At 38.6% G+C, this 20335-nt stretch overlaps 5 protein-coding genes across 7 annotated transcripts in view; 1 reads left to right on the forward strand and 4 right to left on the reverse strand.

The window, feature by feature from the left end:
- The window catches only part of LOC116841455 (myosin-VIIa), a 36783-nt gene extending 35056 nt beyond the window's left edge, over positions 1-1727 (reverse strand). Inside the window, exon 1 of the mRNA XM_032809410.1 lies at positions 1131-1727. The gene's annotated coding sequence lies outside the window, so the exon portion shown is untranslated. The remainder of the gene's footprint in view (positions 1-1130) is intronic.
- A 2192-nt stretch (positions 1728-3919) lies between these two features.
- On the reverse strand, positions 3920-10196 carry LOC116841460 (WD repeat and FYVE domain-containing protein 2). 2 transcript variants are annotated; one of them, XM_032809419.1, is made up of 8 exons: positions 9939-10196; positions 9264-9405; positions 8987-9192; positions 8216-8455; positions 7987-8125; positions 7491-7690; positions 7276-7422; positions 3920-6834 (listed from the first exon to the last, which is right to left on the reverse strand). In XM_032809419.1, exons 1-7 carry the CDS (start codon positions 10097-10099, stop codon positions 7284-7286), a joined length of 1227 nt encoding a protein of 408 aa, XP_032665310.1. In that variant the 5' UTR covers positions 10100-10196; the 3' UTR covers positions 3920-6834; positions 7276-7283. The 2 variants fall into 2 exon arrangements, with proteins under 2 accessions (XP_032665310.1, XP_032665309.1); XM_032809418.1 differs by having other exon boundaries at positions 4548-7422.
- Positions 10188-14822, forward strand: LOC116841457 (ribosome biogenesis protein BOP1 homolog). The gene is made up of 8 exons (XM_032809413.1): positions 10188-10591; positions 10997-11764; positions 12306-12984; positions 13129-13338; positions 13452-13729; positions 13808-13907; positions 14282-14477; positions 14567-14822. The coding sequence occupies exons 1-8, from the start codon at positions 10490-10492 to the stop codon at positions 14718-14720; spliced, it is 2487 nt and encodes an 828-aa protein (XP_032665304.1). The 5' UTR covers positions 10188-10489; the 3' UTR covers positions 14721-14822.
- LOC116841458 lies at positions 14814-17366 on the reverse strand. The gene is made up of 3 exons (XM_032809414.1): positions 17172-17366; positions 16672-16989; positions 14814-16520 (listed from the first exon to the last, which is right to left on the reverse strand). The coding sequence occupies exons 1-3, from the start codon at positions 17276-17278 to the stop codon at positions 15119-15121; spliced, it is 1827 nt and encodes a 608-aa protein (XP_032665305.1). The 5' UTR covers positions 17279-17366; the 3' UTR covers positions 14814-15118.
- A 428-nt stretch (positions 17367-17794) lies between these two features.
- LOC116841329 (skeletal aspartic acid-rich protein 1-like) lies at positions 17795-20083 on the reverse strand. Of its 2 annotated transcripts, none has more exons than XM_032809119.1 (3): positions 19670-20083; positions 19355-19576; positions 17795-18155 (listed from the first exon to the last, which is right to left on the reverse strand). In XM_032809119.1, exons 1-2 carry the CDS (start codon positions 19731-19733, stop codon positions 19371-19373), a joined length of 270 nt encoding a protein of 89 aa, XP_032665010.1. In that variant the 5' UTR covers positions 19734-20083; the 3' UTR covers positions 17795-18155; positions 19355-19370. The 2 variants fall into 2 exon arrangements, with proteins under 2 accessions (XP_032665010.1, XP_032665009.1); XM_032809118.1 differs by having other exon boundaries at positions 17798-18155; positions 19716-20079.
- Between the last annotated feature and the right edge of the window lie 252 nt (positions 20084-20335).

Consider the following 20335-nt stretch of genomic DNA (forward strand, 5'->3'; position numbering starts at 1 on the left):
GGAAAAAAACAACTTCAGTTGAATTAATGTTCAGTTAAACAAAATTTAGTTGAACAAAACAGAAAATTTCTGGTTATTATAATGAAATATTCTGGTAATCAACTAAAACGTTTAACAATGATCAGAGTATGGTTAATCCAGTTATAATATCCAAGAATTTGCTTGACTAGGAAGCATAGTTGGATGAACGTGATATGTTTGGTCAACGACTGCTGGTTGAACTAAACAGAATTTTTACTTATTATAATCACATATTCAGCGCTGATTACAACACAGATAGACAATATATAATGGATCCATCAATTGATGACGTAGCGTAGCGCATAAATAGACGATTTACAATCTTGTTTTGAATAGAATCCCATCAGGATAAAAGACGAGTTCTCCAGATACTATATATTAAATTAATTAAATTTGAAGCAAAATAATCATATTCTAACACCTTAGAAACAATTTTCAGTTAAAAAAAATAATAAAATTTCTAGTAAGAGATGTGAATATAATTTTGTTTAGTTTGGTTAAAGTAACCAAGCTCTAGTAAATGCTTGTAACCAAATTTTTCTGGTTGCCTTAACAAAAATATTCGTTTATATCTCACCAAACAATCTAGTCGATGTGTCCTGAATTCTGATTAATTCAACCAAGCTTTTCTTTCCGTGTGTGCAGAATATATTTTCCCGTAGCACGTTTTATTCGAGCTGCCTCGGCGGACGTTTTCCGAGGACCCGCGTTCGCTTTTGTCCAGAAGCGAGCCCCCCTCCCAACGAAGACGCGTTGGAAACGTTTAGACTCGAGACAGGAGGCTCTCCTCGTAACAAACGGCCGCTCTCTTCGGCGTTTAAACGATCCTCGAGAGCGGCGATCCTTGGCGCGCGAGGCCTTCGGGCCCGCGCGCGCTGGAAACGAGGAGCTGGATCCTCCGTCGCGCGCACTTCCGCCTCGTTCGTCCGGAATGCTCGCGTCTCTCGCTCTTCAGGGCCCTCAAGGTGCCCCCCGAATGAAAACGACAGCGCGCTCGGTCCCGCCGGATACCTGCCAACGGGGGCGAGGGAGGGGACTCAAGACTTCCGTCGCGCGGCCGTCCCGACGCCCCGTAAAACCCCATCACCAATCCCATCACCAGAACATACCTGTTGCGAGTAACGAGAAACACGACGCGAGCGGCTATACGTCGGCACGCTCCATTAAGAGGCACTACACTGCACTTCCGACGCGACGTACGGCTCGCTTCTCATGTCCGGTCCCTGCCTGGGGATCGGCCGAAGACTCGACGCGGTGGCTCTGAGCGAGACGACGATGACGACGACGACGACGACGACGACGATGATGATGAAGGAAGAAGGCCCGATCGGGTGCGGCGAGGTGAAGCCGAGGGTCGCAGGCTACGGCGGCGAGCCGTGGCGACTTGGAGAGCCGTGGCCACGAAGAGCAGTCGTTCCGGAGGATGGGCCACGGTGAACCGGCACATTAACACGTCCGCTCGGCGAGCTTCGGTTCGGATCGGGTGTGCCAGGTGGAAGCTGCTGGCCGGCAGCGGAGGAGGTGGTAAGGCCGCGCGCCTTCGTGACTGCTCTCCGGCTTCCCCACCGACGAACGTACGAACGTACGAACGAACGGACGGACGGACGGACGGACGGACGGACGAACGAACGTACAATCACTCGCTGAGCTGAGCTGAGCTCGGGGTTCGCGAGCGAAGCAACTCGCGGCACACGTACGTCGTACACGACCAAGTGTGATCGACCGACTGCCGACTCGCCGCTCCCGTGTCTCCTCCTCGGCCGCCGGTCTCTCCGCCAGGTAACAGCGGAGCGAGAAGCGTGTCGGTGTGCGCGCTGCTGCACACCTTCGGCCCCACATCACGCTATCTGCAGGCCCACCTGGTTCGCCTGCGACCTGTCGCGATCGGATCCGCGATATCGACCGCGAGCTGTCTTGTCGACGGCGCGCCGACAGACGCGCCAGGTGCATGCCGAGGGTCTCGGGGGATCTTCAGGTCAGGAGAGGCTCGGAGAACCTTCACCGGGGGGTCCCACGAGGCAGAACGATGAGAGATGATTTTCGTGAGGTACTCATGGAATTTGTTCTTCGCTGGTTAGACAATCGAACGGTTAACAGTTTTTTTTTTTCTTTAATAGTTTTTCACTTTTACACACCTAGTCTATCACCACCTGGTCCACCACGTGTGTATCCTGAAAGTCGTATATTTTGTTGGAAATATATGCAATATACATAATAGATTGTACTGAGAAAATATTATAATTTTTTTTCATATAAATTATTTAGGAAAAACTTGTGAATCAGATTGGTCTCATTTTATAGTTTTTGGCGTGTTGATTACGAATATGAGTCCCAAGGTGGACCGACGCACTGCTCCAGACAGAATTTAGAATTGCATCCCACTATATAGATGGGACTACTTATTTTCACAAATAAAAAGTGGAACTATAGCGATTTGCAATAACAAAATCGTCTTCACAAATCGCAGCAACAATTCCAGATGTTGCTTCTAAAAAAGGGACGATTAATTTGGATTTCAAAAGCGTTTGATGGACACTAAGAAAAAAATTTACTAAATTTTAAAAAACGTTTAGATAGTACCGTGAAGATATTTGTTTAAATTAAGTAATTATTTTCTAAAATTAAAGAAACAAATTTATATTTAAAACTTCTTTATTTCATCTTAGAAAATAATTACTTAATTTAAACAAATATCTTTACAGTACTATCCAAACAAACGTTTTTTGAAATTTAGTAAATTTTTTTCTCAGTGTAATAAATTCTCAGACAGTTGGCACGGCCAAATTGGATCAGTTGACCCGTTGATTAAGCTTTGAAAGCACCAATAAGGTCAAGCACGAGCTATCAAGAAATAAATCTAACAATCGAGCGGTAACCGATCGTTTCTTGCGCGTTGCATACCTTTATATCACTTAAATCTTCCGTATCCGATCGCGATCATCTTATCAGGAGGGTTCGTCTCCAATTCTTATCGCTTTTCTGCCTTTCTATTTGTATTTATCTAAATAAAATATGTTTACTGCATTAGTTGCTGTAAGCGAGGTAATAATTGCTTTATTTCTGTCGACACAGCCATTCTTTTCTTTGTAATTTTTTCTGAAATGTATGTCCACCTTAGGACTTGTGTATTTGTTTAGTTTTGAAGACATGGAGAAAAACTGTTTTTTTTATTATTTTTTTCGGTTTCTTTTTCAAGAATAGAAAAATTCGTTTGGAAAAATTCATGCGTGTTTAGTTAGAACTTGTCACACTTGCTTCTTTTCGTAAAGAAAATAATTGCATGCACTTAACTCAAATGAACTTCTGATCTGTCTGACGACAGATTGAACATGACCTGTTGACTAATCCGCAGTCATCTGTGTCCACAATATGTTGTTATTTTGTCAACAGAGTTTGCAAATAGAGTCTAATAGCAAATCGTATATGTATCCTGTATTTTCGGAGAAAAACAATTTTTCTCCAGCGATTTAAAAAACTATTTTAAAACTACACATATTTGTAATTGCGCCAAAAACTATAAAATAAAACCAATTTGGATTCAAAACTTTTTTCTGAATAAAGTAAGCTGAACTTAGCCGTATACTTCATTATGTTTCTAGTAGTGTGGCAATGGAAATATAGACTGTCAGTAAGATCTGTCTTTAAGGAGCATAATCGATTTTGTTAGAAACATAGCAAAGTTTTTAAGGCTTCTGGCCCGATAGTAAAACACTTATGAAATTATATAACGAAACCTAAATGAAATTTATAACGCTGCAATTGTGTGGCTATGTTTGAAAAAGTACATGCAAAAATATCGATCTTTTATTAAATATTAATATAAATGCGGGCGCAACTTTAATTTATTCTTGCACGTCGATTCTCTCGCGGAGCACAAACAAATCCACAAGACCGTGCAGCTGTTTACATTGAAAATATATTTTCGTTTTATATATCAATTCGACGTGAGTTGAATACATACACATAGTTTAGTCATCCTCCCTTTTTTTCTTTACATTCTTCGTAAGTTACATATATACTGTTTCGATAGCGAGTGGTAACGACGCGCGTTTATTTAACAAACATTTCTGTCCTCTTTACGCGTCTCGCACATAATTACGGATGTATTTGAATATTCGTCCGATGTGAACAGTGTGGTTTTGTTTGGTCAAGTACCGACGTAATGTTTACAATAAGAAGCACATACATGTGTGTGTGTTTGTGTGTTATCTGGATGTATAGATATTTTTTTAGCAACATACAAAAATGCGACAGTAGTACTTGTAGTTCTCTAGTCGAGCTTACAAACATACGGTACATTCGTATTGTATAGTTTTACTTGGGCCGTGCAAATTGTATTTGCACGTGCGCGTACTCAAAATGCAAGATTTATCCCGCGAATAAATCTGGAGCGCACTTTGATAATAAGGGTGTGTGATTTCTCTCCCACAACAATTGTCTCTTTCTCTCCTGCGCGCGCGTGCGCGAAATCACATCGCAGTGCAGAAATCACGGCGAAGATACGCGCCATGGAATAATTACACAGGTTCAGGTACAAGATATGCATTTTGTATGTACATAGACTGAGAGAGGATGGAAAACTGATTCCGAACGGCTGCGTGACGTACAATTCTCGTGACGTACATGAGAATTCATTTTTGGCATTATAAAAGTGATTTATTTACGAATATTCTAAGTCTTATGGAAGCTCATTATCATTAGCGATTTTATCATTTCGTGACTGTTGAGAATTTTGATGGGTCTACATAGGTCCTGTGTGAATTTCTGATGAATCTGTCTATCTTTTCGGGAAATAAATCGTACGCAATTCCATTGTGACAAAAGTTGTGGAAAAAAAATCGGATGAATTGATTTTGCATAGCTTGTACCTATTTATTGTACTTGAGAAGACTTCTGTAGTCGAGGAAGTGATCAATATTATTAACGGTGGATAACTCTCTTACCTGGCTCATTCTCACATAAAACAGTATATAATAATATTAAACAATCGTAAGTTTTATAACAAATATAGGACTAGGACTTAGTTGAAAGTATATCGCTATCTACTTGAGTTGCTTTAAAATATCATATAGTTAAGATAGTATGTATATTTATATATATTCAAGTTATATCAATATAGCTCAAGGAATAATGTATAAACGAATGAAATAATTCGAGACTATTAAAATATTTGCCTATTTCTAATACAGAGTGATCCACACTTAAATCTAGTTTCTTAAATTTCTCACTTGTTTTTGATGATATGAGAAAATATCTAAAGAAAAAGTTGCACTGCTTAAAGAAGCAATTATGATGATAGAACCAACATTTTTTTTCAAAGTCATTTTTCCAGAAATTTGAAGCTATTTTTTTTAGATGAAACTACATGTTTTTGTTTGAACGCTTTTATAGCTAACATCGAACAATACACTCTTGTCACTTTTATCATTTGTGAATTTATAATCGTAATAACTATCGTGTTGATACCAGAATAGTAGATATGTATGTTTGATATTATGAATTCTTCGTGATTTTAATGGGAAACATCTCATCTTGACTTCTATAATATATATTGTACTTGTAAACATACATTTCTACTACTTAGATGATTATGAAATGCTTTCGCAGTTTAATATTTTCTAAGATTCTCGCAATATCAGAGTTGAAATATGAATAAGTACACGAAAGAGGAAGGAATAGAAATTCTTCAGATTTGAATTTTGGGGAATGTTGAAAAACATTGTATACAACGATGTATCAACTACAGAGAAGAACATGAGCGATTTTGGATACACGTGCGATTATAAATTCAGAAATGATAGAAAAGGCAAAAGTATAATTTATGTGTCGTTAAAATTTATGTTAAAAATATATTGAAGTTGAAGAACATCATTTTGAACATCTCTTTAAATAAATTTTTATGTTAAGGAGCATAAATATTTGATTTTTCTTTTTTTTCAAACATACATAATTTTCCGTGTTCAAGATTAATTAAAGATCATAGGTCGTTGGACTCGTCTCAATATCGACTATAAAAGCGTGCAAACAAAAACATGTAGTTTCATTTAAAAAAAATTATATCGATCTTTAAATCTCTGAAGTGACTTTGAAAAAAATTTTTTTGTCATCACATAATTGCCTCCTCGAACGATGCAACTTTTCTTTAAACATTTTTTCGTATCATTGAAAACAAGTTTAGAGAAATTTAAGATGCTCGATTTAAGTGAATCACTCTATATATTCGATAAAACACAGTAAAATAGTCGATGCTTATATTACTATCAATTATTAGACTCTTGGTAGTTCTCTTCTCGACGGAAATCTATTTAAAATGTGGATGTAATAGCGTGAAAATACTTGAATACTTTTATAATAACTAAATGTGCAACATACAGACGCGATTGCGGTATATACATTCGGGAAAGGCTGGATTGAAATGTGAGCCTTTGGAGAAGTCACTACTGGCGTGAGTATAATTTCGCGAGTTTCGGAAAGTGCAAAGTTGCGATTAATTTCAATTGAAAAAGTCCTATCTCGAAATAATCCGACGTGGAGTGTAAACTTTATCATAAAAAATTCAATCTTATTCCAAAAGATGTTTCAAAATTCGCAGTTATATTTTGTGTTGTGTCACGACTACACTGACGTATTTCGATCTAAGGAGAGTCCGTGTGTCTTGTGTACATTTACATACAGGGACTATTCGCAATCGGATTACGATTGCACAAACGCTTTTCTGGAAGTAGTTCCGTCGACGTGATATTCTTTTGGTAATGCGATCGCTAAATTAACACTCTCGCGCGCTGCATCCTCACTGTCTCCCTACCATGATATCTAATGCAGAAAATAGATATAGATTAAGCATGTTCTAGGTATGTTATCACGGATAAATCGACTGACTGACCCGTCGACATCACGATATTCCATTTGAAGCGACTCACGTTGCACGAAGGACCGACTTGCAATATATATATATTATCAGACGTAATTACACGATCACAAAAATAGGCTCTGGAGTATTCTCCCGAGTATGATGACACCCCTCTGTATATTTGCTTTCAATGCGGTTTTAATTACGTTTCCTTCGACGCAATTAGAAACACGCCTGAAGATCCAATGAGAGAACTTGGTTTTGATTAATCCCGAGATGTCTAGTTCTTCTACTGTACCACCGGCTGTGTTCCGAACGGCGTCGGGAAAAGGAAGTTCAAACCGTCTTGAAACCGAGTACACAACCCGCGTAGTTTGATTCACATTTTTTACCGACATACATACATGAAAATTCACTGAAAGAGTGCGGATATATCCCAAATCTTAATAACTCGATCCTGCCCGATGGTCAGCAATCTTCGTCTGGAGATGTCCAAGTCCATGCCGACGACACTATGCTTGGCATCGTGGAAGGACGCCAAGGACGATTGACTGGATAAATGCAGGAGTAATTAGCTCAGTTTCTGTAAACCCTGACGAAAACAAAATGCACCACCTACTTTTCAGACTTCAGTTGTATGTGACACTGGTCGCAGACTCTCACTTCGAATTCGAAGCCCATCGCCGGTATCGGTATTCGTTGCGACGTGCAGCGGGCGCACAACGCGCGTCCACAGTGACGACAATGGTGCTGCCTCAGTCCTAACTGCCGTTGGTCCATCATTGCCTTTATGTTCCAGAAGAAGGGTCTTCCACATGCCTAAGACGCCATCAATTTTAAATATTATGGAAGCTGATGTGCTTTCATAAAACGGCGTAATCACGCGAGTGCGAGTGTTTAAGGACTTTGGATAGTTTGTAGGCATGAATTAAAGCTCCTGATCTAACTATAAAAAAATCTGGTATAACTTTCTCAAAGCATGACAAAAACATACTGAACAATTCAAAAGTATGTGCCTCATAATTTCTTTGTAAAAATATTCCAAACAAACTCCTTTAATTCATGCCTATAAACTATCCAGAGTTCTTTACCGTGAAGACTTCGTGTATACATACTTGACAAGTGTCAGATTCGACCCAAGCTGCTGTTTCCTTCCTGTTCGCTGCCATGTTCCAACATACGATCACGCCATCCTCACCTCCGGACAAGAGCACGCGCTCAGCACTCGCGTAGCACAATGCCGTTACCTTGTTGCTAAGGATTGTAAATTATATTTAAAATTATATTTTCTGAAAGATAATATTCTTAAGGAAAGAAAGCTGACGTGAGTTTTCTTTGGCTTACTGGTGGCCTTGGAGTTCATAAGCGGTGCCTTGACGGCCTCCGATATCCCAGACGATGATGCTTCGATCGAAACTACCGGAGAACAACAGCTGCTTTTCGGAGTCCCATGCCAGTGTGTGAATACTTCCTCTATGCGCCTTCAACGTGGTGATAAAGGTAACGCCATTATTGTCGAGCTTTAACATTGCTATCTGACCAGAGTAGTCTCCCACGAAAGCGTGTTTTGATTGGGCGTCGAATCTGTGATGCGCTGAGTTAAGTTTCTATAGATGCTTCACAAGTTGCCATAAATATCTCTGTGATTTGCAGAGTTGGGTAATAACTGGTTAGGTGATCGGTTAAAAATTAAAATGGGATGTCAGTGAGTTTTAACTCAACTTATAGTTAATTTCAATTGGATTAACTTTTAATGTAAATTAGTTCTTTTGAAATATATTAACTTACTGACTTTTTTCCTGTAAGTCAAAATAATTAATCAATATTAAAATTATTAATCTGTTCACAATGTAGAAGAAAAAACAAAAGTAACGACAGCAGTTTCTTTGTCTCTCTCTGAGTGTATATATAACTTCCTCAACTTTAATAAATTAATTTAATGTTAACTTAACTTTTAATCAAGTTTTTGTTAGTTTTTGTTCATATAACTTTTAATGTAACTGAGTTAACTTTGTAAGCCATTAGCTTTAAATTTATCTGAGTAAAGAAAAGAAAAAAATTGAACTTACCCAACCCTGGTGATTTATAAACATGTAAGATTTTGTCAAAGGATACTGTAAAGCAGTGTACCATGCATCTGTCTGGTATGATCCTAATTTTTGTCCTGTCTCAGAACTGTGTAATTGAAATAATTTATCGCGACCTACACTTAAGACCCATTCGCAATCTGGTGCAAAAATGATCCCTGTTACTCTTGCTTGATGTGCCAGATACTCACGCATTGCTGTCATCCGATTATAATCTTGCTCCAAAATGAATTCCTACAATTGCAAAGTCAAATAGCACTCCAATTGCACATAATTCTAAAGAATATCCAAGTGATTCCACCTACATTTATGCATCCATTATCCAAGCCAACAAATAACTGCCTTGTTTCTATGCAATAATACATCGAGGTAGCACCTGCTGGCATATACTGACAAATGCTTGGCCAATAATGGCCAGAATCACGCTTCAGCCATACTCTAACTGTCCTACAAAAATATGGAAACCAAATGTGTCATAAGAAAATTACTGGAATCAATTTTAATATTTAACACAAAGATTGCAACTATTAATCACCCTGAAGTTACAAATTTTGTTAACCATGTATCAGAATCTATATCTAATTTTCACATTTACATTATTCTACATGGTACAAATTTGTCATGTTTTTAGAACAAGGTATTTTTAGAATGTAGTCAAGTATATAATTAGAGCCTCTCTCTCTCTTTATACTATTGCGCCTTATCTAATAGTAATAATCACGAAAACGTGACATATTAGTTGGTAATCAAGTTCATCTTCGTAAAGTGACATTTTCGAAGTGTTCTAAGTGCTGTGCAACGAGGGTGCAGTACAGCGAGGTGTGTCCGCGTAATCGAAAAGTTGCGCACAGTTTTGATCGCGCGAACAAGAACAAATTCCGTCCCGATCGTGACGGATGATTTCGCCGTGCAGGAAGAGGCGTAATTTCGGTGGAAGAACGTAATCCTGCCGGAAGATTGATGTTGACGAGGACGGATACCTGTCATCGCAAACACTGATTACACCCTCTTCCCGCGGGATAATGATAGCAGCGTTGACGTCGTCACTGCATCCTTCTAGTTTCGACAGCAGGACCGGCTTACGGCTGCTGCTGAATTTGTCGTGATTTACTCCCGGGGCGGGCTTTATCTCCGCTGCCATTTCTCAACCGCGCGAACGTAATCCCGCAAATGAGATTGTCATTTGACAGTTGTCAAGCTTCGACGTTAATCGCGGCTCACGCGTTACTGAAGACCGCACTTATCTCACTGTTTCTTACTGTCGGAGAGACGGTGGCGAACCTATCAACTGTTCCGTGTAACACCGTGTGGTGCGCATAGAGTGCGCTTCATGTACGGCCGTTAAATCTAGCGATTTTATAGTGTACGGAAATCCGACTAGTGATTTGGTGTTTACATGTTTCACTGAATGCACGTGGTTTCGCATAACCTTTTTCAACCGGTATAAACTGAGCGAAAATCCACAAATTCAGAATCAAAGAAAGCATCTAAAGAGAAAAAGAAGTGTAAACGTGATTGAATATTATAAAGAATGGCACGTAAAAAAACTTTAAAAAGGAAACAGGTTAATCTGAAAGAAGGGGAAAAAGATGAGAATGGTAAAAATGAAGAAGCTTGCGTGGAACATGTGGAGGTATTGTCTTATTTGATACAGGTTGCATTCTAATATTCACTGCTAGTACTGAAAATCTAAAATTTATGTTATATATTCTATAGATTTTCAGTACTGACAGTGAATATCGGAACGCTACAATAGGTTAGTTCGTTTTGGAGGAACTTCTGAACTAGACCTGTATTTTTTAAATTTTTGCGTACATAAATTTGATTGCTATTTTATGATTATACCTGCGCAAAGGAATTTTCGTATACGCAAAAATTTCAAGAATATAGGCCTTAAAAATACAAAAGTTCTTTGAGAACAAACAGATCTATGTTTATTACTATGCACATTTAGTTTGAATATAATAATAATAAATAATATTATTGTATTAGTAACAATGTTACATGATAATATTAACCTGTTGTTTCAACATTGAAGGATTCTGACACAGAAGATTTGTTAGCGACTGAAGTAAATGATTATGAGGATTCTTCGGATGAAGCGATAGAGGAAGATGCAGATATACCTAACTCGGATACAGAACAGGATCTTGTTGTTTTTTCATCAAATGATGAAGACAGTGAACTCGAATTTGAATCAGACTATGAATCTGAAGGTGATGAAGATTCAAATACTGAATCAGAGAATGATTCTCATGAAGAAACAGAGAAGAGACTACAGATCAAACAGAAAGATAGTAAAAAGAAATTAACTAATGATTCTGTCACAAAGTCTTCAATATCTAAAAGTAAGGTATTAGCAAAAAAAGATATTAAGTCAGTAAGTAATAAATTAAAGAACAAGCAAGTTCAGAAGAATTCTCAAGAAGTACAAAGTCAGAAAGATGATTTACATAACAATAAAGAAGCTAAAGGTGCATCTGATACAGCGGATCAAGAAGAAAATGAATATGACTACGACAGTTCAGATGAGGAAGATATTCGCAACACAGTTGGAAATATTCCAATAAAATGGTACAATGACTATGATCATGTTGGTTATGATTGGGAAGGTAAGAAAATCTTGAAACCTGAGAAGGGTGATGAGTTGGACAACTTCTTGAAAAGAATGGAGGATCCTGACTTTTGGAGAAGTATAAAAGATCCTCAAACTGGCCAGGATGTTGTACTAAAGGAAGATGACATAGACTTGATTGTGAAGATACAGAAGCAGAAGATAGCTGATGCTCAGTTTGATGAATATGCAGTAAGCCATATTTATATTTATTCAATTTGCAAACTGGAGATACACAGAGTGTCTGACACTAAGTTTCTTGTATCTCGTGTGCACATAGATTGGGTCAAACTGAACATAAAATTCCTTCAGCATTTTTTAAACCACAAAATTATGAATTATTAATAAAAGAAGATTGGCGAATGATCACGTGTGATACGCCAAATGAGTTGCGAAAATAATGCTTGCTGTCGTATAGTTTGTAGTTTAGATCCAACTGTACAAAAAAGTTCTACGTGATTGCAAATAACCATGTAAATTTTTAGTTATTAATTAAAGGATTTTAGTGTATTATCGCGCGCGATCATTCGCTAATCTTCTTTAATTAATAACTTAAAAAATTACCATTTGCAAAATGGTGAAAGACATTTTTGTTCAGCTCGACTTGATCTGTAAGTCACACAATTTTATATGCAATTTGACCTAATGTATATGAAGTATGGAGCATTTAGCGTCAAATATTATATATTGTTTCATATATGAGTACTTGCTTAGTGTGTATCGTTGATTACAGCCTTGGGTAGAATGGTTCACGTCTGAAGTGATGAAAATGCCGCTCCGTAAATTCCCTGAGCACAAACGTTCCTTCTTGCCATCTAAAAACGAAGCCAGACAAGTCTCGAAATTGGTGCACGCTCTCAAAATGGGGTGGATAAAGTCTACCGCCGAAATGCAGAAGGAAAGAGAAGAGAAGAACGAAGGGCCACAGTTCTATATGCTGTGGCAATCTGACGATCAGGCAGAGGAAATGCGTAGAATCCACAAGCATATTCCAGCACCTAAAAGACATTTGCCTGGTCACGCGGAGAGCTATAATCCACCGCCGGAATACCTGTTTGATAAAAGAGAACTTAAAGAGTGGGAAAAGTTAAAGGAAACCCCTTGGAAGAGGAAATTACACTTCATACCGCAGAAGTTCAATTCTCTACGAGAAGTGCCTGCATATCCCAAATACATCAAAGAAAGATTCCAGAGGTGTTTGGATCTGTACCTTTGCCCGAGAGCGTATAAAATGAGATTAACGATAAAGCCCGAGGATCTGGTTCCACAGTTACCTAGCCCGAAGGACTTGCGGCCATTCCCGACAAAGATGTCCATGGTATTCACTGGCCATACGGATATGGTAAGAAGTATTACCGCGGAACCGACGGGTCAGTACATTGCATCTGGTGGAGATGATATGTCCTTGAAAAGTGAGTGTTATTTTTGTTTATATGGCTCATAATATATCTTTATATCTGTATAATATTAATTTTATGTTACCTTCGTTAACTTACGTGATATATTTAGACCATTTCCTTGTGCAAATGGTAACATTAATAACATTATTTTAACAGTATGGGAAGTAGCAACAGGCAGATGTGTTAAAACAGTGCCTTGCGGCGGAGTTATTAGAAGTGTTGCTTGGTGTCCGAATCAAGCTGTATCGCTAATAGCTGTTGCAGCCGATAAGAAAGTTCTTTTGATAAATCCTGGAGTCGGAGATCATTTGATCACTAGCAAAACTGATGAACTTTTGGAGATAATACCACAGACTGAAGTAATAGGTGAGCAGTAATTGATTGAGTTGAATCAACTGTTTGTAATCCATTATAAAAGTAACTTTATAGGCACGATTAACATATACTGTATTAATATATATATTTTTTTGTGATATTAGTAAGTGAAAAGGTGAAAAGTGCAGTACAGTGGGAGCAAGCGGAAGGTGAACACTTCACCAATGGACTTAGGGTAGTATTGAATCACTTTAAAACTGTAAAGCAAGTAACGTGGCACGGGAAAGGGGATTATTTCGCCACCGTTATGCCAGACGGCCAAAATAAATCTGTGCTCATAAATCAGTTGTCAAAACGAAGATCTCAATTGCCTTTTAACAAGTCGAAAGGATTAATACAGTGTGTTTTGTTCCATCCAATTAGACCATATTTATTCGTTGCAGTAAGTACCAGTAACAGAGACGTGTAACAAATATAAATATTAATGTTCATTTGTTTGATATACATTGTCTTTTTTCAGACGCAAAGAAATGTGAGGATATACGATCTTGTGAAACAGGAAATTATTAAGAAGTTGTTATCCAATTCACAGTGGATATCAACAATGGCTATCCACCCCGGTAAGCTATAATCTATCGCCGGAATATCTATTTGATAACAGAGAACTTAAAGAGTGGGAAAAGTTAAAGGAAATCTCCTGGAAGAGGAAATTACATATCATACAAGATGTTCATCATAACAATATTCACTATTTTTTTTATCAGTTATAATTAACGGGCAGGATTAAAGTTCTAGATGCAATATATATTAAACAGTTTTAAAGTTTTATTTTTGTATTTTATTGCCGTTGCAAACCGAGTAATTGTATCTAGAACTTTTTCTTGTCCGATCAAATTGTAACCGGTAAAAGTGTAATGAACACTTGCGGTGAACACGCTGTATATTTTGTAGAAATTATGTTTATGATATCGTCATTGTGTTGCCAATCTTTCAGGAGGCGATAATGTGTTGGTAGCGACCTACGATCGTAAGATGCTCTGGTTCGATTTGGACTTAAGTACCAAGCCTTATCAGACGCTGCGGTTGCACGGAACGGGCGTACGCGGCGTGGCGTTTCACAAACGATATCCTCTGTTTAGCTCCGGAGCTGACGACAGAGGACTTATCGTGTGTCATGGAATGGTCTACAAGTAAGATAGTTTGCAACAGAATTTCTTTGTATGAATATCGTATGTTTAACCGACGTACAGAATCGCAATACATTTATACATCGTTCCAGTGATCTTTTGCAAAATCCATTGATCGTGCCACTGAAGAGATTTTGCAATCATGAGTCGTACGATGACTTCGGCATCTTGGACGTCATATTCCATCCAACTCAACCGTGGGTGTTTTCTGCGGGCGCAGATTCTACTATAAGAATGTACACGTAGATACTTTACGTCAGAGAATTCATCACTGTCGAGATGAAGTTATACAGTTATCATTTTTAAATTTTATGTAGGTTTATACATAAAATACACAAGCTGTTTTTACTCACTCTTTTACTCGATAAAAATTTCATCTGGTTTAGATCGTAATTGCACGTAAAGACAAAATATAGGAACTTGTACATTTGCATTGAAGTTATACTTAAGTGTAAAACATTAAATTATTTTTAATCTACAAGAAAGATGTACTTGGAGGAAGTTAACCCCGTGGAAGATGATACCTCTATTGTAACTATTTAATTTTCTATAAACTAAGTCACGCGCGCATAAGAGCCTCCTTGCTCTCCTTCTCTATGTTTTAGAGTATGTCCATGCTCCACTTTCACAGATTCGTTAATACATTAAGATATCGAGGAGTGTCCTAAGCATTGCCATTCGGGCTCACCGCAGTCGCAAGTACGACCCGCGTGTCGTACTTGGAACACGGTGACGATACCTCTGCTATCGTCGAATCTACAAGTGATATGCAGATCGTGTATTAGAAAGGTATAAAATTGGCTACCCCATCTTTGTCGTAGATACACCGATCTAGGATCCTCCTTAAGTACATTCTCTATAGCCTGTTTCTGTTCATCGATCTTATCGTCCAGAATTTCGCTCAACTGCATCAAGGCGCGTTCGTTAAAGATCACTGACAGTGCTGCCGTACGAGGCTGCGATATCCAGTCCGGCACTCTGATCTCGGAAAAGTTACTCTCCATCATTGCGTTTGTTTGCCCGGTTGGCAAAGTTGTTGCCACGTGAATGTTCGGCAAGGTTTGTGAGGGCGTTAAAGTCTGAGACTCGAGTCCCTCCTCTCCGTCGGGCGCCTCGCGTATTCCCATTCTTACGGGAGAATTGTCGACTCTCGCGTGCAATACGTGACGATTGACCAAGTCCACGTCGGTGCCGCAAACCGTGCTCGGCCCGTCCGCTCCGTCCAACAGCCTGGAGTTGCGGGAAATCTGATTCTCTGTGTAATTCATTTCGCTGTCGTTATCTCTTCGCGTGTACATCGTTTCTATATTGCTAGGATTATTTACATCTATGTCCTGTAGCCTGCTATTCAAGTCTCTGATAGAGTCCGCTTGTACTTCAGTCGTCAACGTTGCGTTATATTCGCTGGACAAATCCGAATCTGTTCTCGCGTTGGGCGACCTATTTTGAGCGCGGTATATTCCTCTGTGTGCGACATCCACATTAGCGTCATCTGGTAATAACGAAGTAGTGGTACTGATGCGAGTTTCCGTTAATTGGGAAGATTGTCTCGTGAGATCGTAGCTGTCGATGTTTGGGAAGGCTTCGTATTCTTCTACTTGCAGTCTCAAAGCTATTTCCTCGTCTCTAGAGATGTCGATGAGCTCGGCTTGCTCGTCGTTGTTAACGTCCGTATCATCATTAGAAGAGTCAACTGACTGATTCTCGCTCAAATTGAGGATTTCTTCCATATTGTGAAGCATGTCCGAAACATTCGCATTGTTTTCTCTTAGCCTGTTACTCGACTTCTCGATATGTAGTGGACTGTCGTACTGTGGTATATAAGGCTTTATGTCTAAGACAGGAGTTTGATTCACCATGTCGACGCCTTCGAAGTAAATCGTGTGATTCTCAATCTTTAGAATCTTAACTAGACTCAGCCCAATCGGACAAGGGCGGTGTGGAGAACGCGTGGAGAAAACGCCTGTTCTCACTCCATTCAATCTGGGCGGTGCCACTTTTGCGCGAGTATGTGTGGAATCGTTCCTATGAAAGTGAAATAAAATCCTGTTGGGAGAAAAGTAAGAAAAATTATCTTCATTATCTTATCACTCAAATTTATTTTGAAATTATTGTATCATAATTAAAATGTTTCACCAATAGATTTTATGTGTAATTAATGTTTTAATATTTTAATAATAAATAATTATAGGCTTACCACATATGAGAGAAATCCTGTAAGCCCTGCAAGGCGTGATCTGGATTTGTAAATATAGAATTATAAAGCGTCAGCTTTCCAGGAACTTTCCCACAGATCCCAGGTTGTCGTGGAGTGGCTCTCTTGTTAGGAAACCAAGTGGAAATCACACCGATGGGTTTTAATTTGAGGATCTCTTGGTCTTTACTTGTACCAGGTTTAGCTTCCTCTGAAGATATTAGTTTAGACTGGGTTCCTCCATGTTTCTGCAGTTCCAAGAGACGTTTTATGTTGTCGACATCCTTATCAAGTATATACCTCAGACTCTTTACCTGTTGCCTGCAAAAGTGAGTCAATCTTAACAATTTTTTAAATAATTTCCATAATGTAATTTTTGTATATTAAAACATAAGTAAAGAAAAGCAGCAAATTGTGAACACAAACTGAACTAAATGTTGATATTGTGCCACGCGTTATGTGACTGAGAAGTGAATACTCTTGTCTCTCTCTCAATTAAGTACCTTAAATTATTGATCTCTCGCCTTGCCGTGTTCAACTGACCGAGCAAGTGGTTAGCATTCAACGTAGAATTTTGACAATTTGAGTCCATATTCACCGTTGACAACATTTACTCCGGTAGCTACCTATCTCCTTTCTCTCGTCGGACGGATTCGAGGTCCCTGTCAGACACGCGCGGAGTCTCTAGATTAGAGTCACTAGAAGCAAGAGTGTGGACTTTCTTTATTGGTCCGACGAAATATGGTGGCGGAACTGAATAGTTTAGAATTTTTACTTGGCGCGCAATATTATTCACAATATTTTAACGTAATCTTAATTAATTAAATATTATTCAACGACGTATTGTAAAACCGATATTGTTTCCCTTATTGGCCTTCTACAATAAGCTATTAGTTATTTTAATTATTTTCAAAAACAATCTACTGTGGTAACTGGTCAATTTGCTTGCGGTTTCTGAATAATTGCTTATTGTAGAGGGCGCATTATGCGCGGACTTCCTGACACCGATTTAAATTTTTGGTTCTGTGGGAAATGGTTACGATAATTTTTGTTCTTAGGCCTTTCCGCATAACGAGAGAAGCAAAGGATTTGGATGGTTTTTGGCAATGAATAAATATGTTTTATGTCTATTTGCGTATTTATATTCTATTTTTTATATGTAATAAAAAATATATAATGATATATTATTATTTTAGACTATAATTAATATTGTCACACGCCCTTTCCTTTTCTTTTCTGCCTCGTCTTTATCCTCGTTCTTATCCTTGTCCTTGTACCTGGCCTTGTCCCTGTCTCCCTCCCCGTCCTCGTCCTCGTCCTCGTCCTCGCCCTCGTCCCCGTCCTTGTCCTCGTCTTTCGTCTCTACTCATTTCCTTTTTCACGCTTCTGCCTTGAACGCCTCTGCCTCTACCTCGGCCCCTACTTTTACGGCAGTTCCTCATTACTGCGAGCATAGCACTCTGAATAATTTGCGAGAGCAAACCATGCTGGGACAAAAAAGTTTATGTTAAAATAGACTAAATATCTTTTATTACGTAAATATATAAGCGAAACTACACGTTCCACAAATCTTAGTATTAACTTCGTCGTCGGTCGTCCTTTCAATATACAGGGTATCTCAGACTCTCCAGTTTTTGTGAAAGCACAAAATGGACTGAAGTGAAAACATAAAAGTCCTATATCGTTCAGCGATAAATCTCATCAGCAACAAATCTCGAGATATTAATTGAAGAAAATTGGTTGAACAATCACGCACGATATGGTAGATGAGTTGTAGTGGTGATATATGTTTGTACATTAAATCAAATTGAACAAAAAAGCCCTTTATCATTTTGCAAATAACCGCGTAGATTTTTAGTTATTAACGAAAGAGGAAATCGCTACACGATTGTACACGATAATGCACAAATCTTCTTTAATTAATATTAAAAAATTTATGTGGTTACTTGCAAAGTGATAGAGGACTTTTTTATTCAGTTTGATTTAATGTATAAGTATACAACAGCAGATAGAGGAGAGCCTGGAACACTTCGTACGTATATGTCGTATATATATTGAATTCATCAATGAAACTTTTCATTTTTCATGAACTCAGGTAGATTAGGTCAAACGGAACAAAAAATTCCTCCACCGTTTTGTGAACGATCACGTAAAATTTTGAGTTATTAATCAAAGAAGATTTCTAAATAATCACACGCCATACGGTAGATGAGCTGTGGTGGCGACGTTTATCACTGTATACTTGTAGATTAAGTCAAATTAAACAAAAATGTTCTCTACCATTTTTCAAATGACGACATAGATGTTTAGTTATTAATTAAAGAAAAATGGTGCATTATCATGCATAATTGTAGACTGATATTTTTTGATCAATAACTAAATATATATGTAATCATTTGGAGAATGGTAGGAGAGGACTTTTTTGTTCAGTTTGACCTAATATACAAGCAGCAGACGTCGCCATCACAGATCATTTACTGTATGGTGCATGATCATTCATGAATCTTCTTTGATTGATAACTTAGAATTTTACGTGTTGTTCGTAAAATGACAGAGGAATTTTTTGTTTAGTTTAACCTAATCTACTTGTACACCGCGACTCCTCTATGAGTTCTCGGACACCCGGTATATTCGATAAAACATCAAAACTTTCAAATGTAAACTATGTATACATTTTTATACTTACAGTTAATACGATCGGCTCAGTTGCTGTCGGGACCATCGTTGTCGCTGGGTTCGTCGAAGCTGTCGAGGGTTTCAGAGTCGTTGTCGAGGTCGTTATTGCCGTCGTGGCCGACGTTACCGTTGTAGCTGACGTCGTCGTCATCGTCGAAGTCGAAGTCGACGTCGTCGACGTCGTCGTCGGCGTCGACATCGCCGTCGTCGCTGTTACTTCCTGCATTTTTAGCTGGAAAAATTAAGAAGAGATACAAATTATAAGGTGTAAATATAAACATGCAATTTTGTACATGCAATTTTGTACATGCATGTTTATACTTACATGTTATAATTGTTTTGTACTTTTGTACAATGAATTGTGTACTCACAGAATCGTTCTCCGTCATTGCACTCACTCGCCCGAATTCCCTCAATCTGGGCACTGAGTGATCACAGTAGTGATGCGATTTCGAGCCCGAATCAATGGATCTATTTTCTATCGTTGAACTGGAGCTGCACTAGTTCTCTCTCATTTTTCTTCCACCGCGTTTTATCTGTCTCTTTTTAAGTCTTTTTAGTTCCGAAAGTGTTCACTAGTTTAGCAATAGAAAACAAATCCAACGGCCCATTCTGAATCCTCTTTTATCGATAAAAGTGCCTTAAATATAGCTTCTCAGCCAATCAGGTGGCTCCTAAATGTCTCGACCTAACTGCCGTCACGATAAGATGTGTCCGAATAAGTTCGGACCTTGTGATTTTTGAAACGTTGCTTGGGATCTTCCTAGGCCTTATTCTATTCATTATAAGGATTGGAGAATGGCGTATGGGGATAACCTTTTCCCCCGGAGCCAATACAGAACAGAACAGAACAGGTGGCTCCTAAGGGTGCCGTCCCATTGAGCACGGATCGGAACGCCGGATCGGATTTCTTACTATAATGAGCGTTCCGTTCTCTAGTTCCGTTCCGTAAAAGTTTCCTTTACCAGTCCCATGTAGCAAAAACGGAACG

The sequence above is a fragment of the Odontomachus brunneus genome, unplaced genomic scaffold (genome assembly GCF_010583005.1).
Source record: "Odontomachus brunneus isolate Ranch 3 - 2012 unplaced genomic scaffold, Obru_v1 Obru_scaffold_015, whole genome shotgun sequence".
In the NCBI taxonomy this organism is placed as follows: Eukaryota; Metazoa; Arthropoda; class Insecta; order Hymenoptera; family Formicidae; genus Odontomachus; species Odontomachus brunneus.

Coding starts and splice junctions, on each gene's coding strand:
- LOC116841457 (XM_032809413.1), top strand. CDS start 10,490: ATGGCACGTAAAAAAACTTTAAAAAGGAAACAGGTTAATCTGAAAGAA. Junction 10,592..10,996: donor CTTGCGTGGAACATGTGGAG/GTATTGTCTTAT, acceptor TCAACATTGAAG/GATTCTGACACAGAAGATTT. Junction 12,985..13,128: donor AGATGATATGTCCTTGAAAA/GTGAGTGTTATT, acceptor TTATTTTAACAG/TATGGGAAGTAGCAACAGGC.
- LOC116841458 (XM_032809414.1), bottom strand. CDS start 17,278: ATGTTGTCAACGGTGAATATGGACTCAAATTGTCAAAATTCTACGTTG. Junction 16,990..17,171: donor CGAGAGATCAATAATTTAAG/GTACTTAATTGA, acceptor TCACTTTTGCAG/GCAACAGGTAAAGAGTCTGA. Junction 16,521..16,671: donor CAGGATTTCTCTCATATGTG/GTAAGCCTATAA, acceptor TTCTCCCAACAG/GATTTTATTTCACTTTCATA.
- LOC116841329 (XM_032809118.1), bottom strand. Junction 18,156..19,354: donor CTGAGCCGATCGTATTAACT/GTAAGTATAAAA, acceptor TTTTTGTCCCAG/CATGGTTTGCTCTCGCAAAT.
- LOC116841460 (XM_032809419.1), bottom strand. CDS start 10,099: ATGGCAGCGGAGATAAAGCCCGCCCCGGGAGTAAATCACGACAAATTC. Junction 8,126..8,215: donor TATGAACTCCAAGGCCACCA/GTAAGCCAAAGA, acceptor TACAATCCTTAG/CAACAAGGTAACGGCATTGT. Junction 7,691..7,986: donor TCGAATCTGACACTTGTCAA/GTATGTATACAC, acceptor ATGGCGTCTTAG/GCATGTGGAAGACCCTTCTT.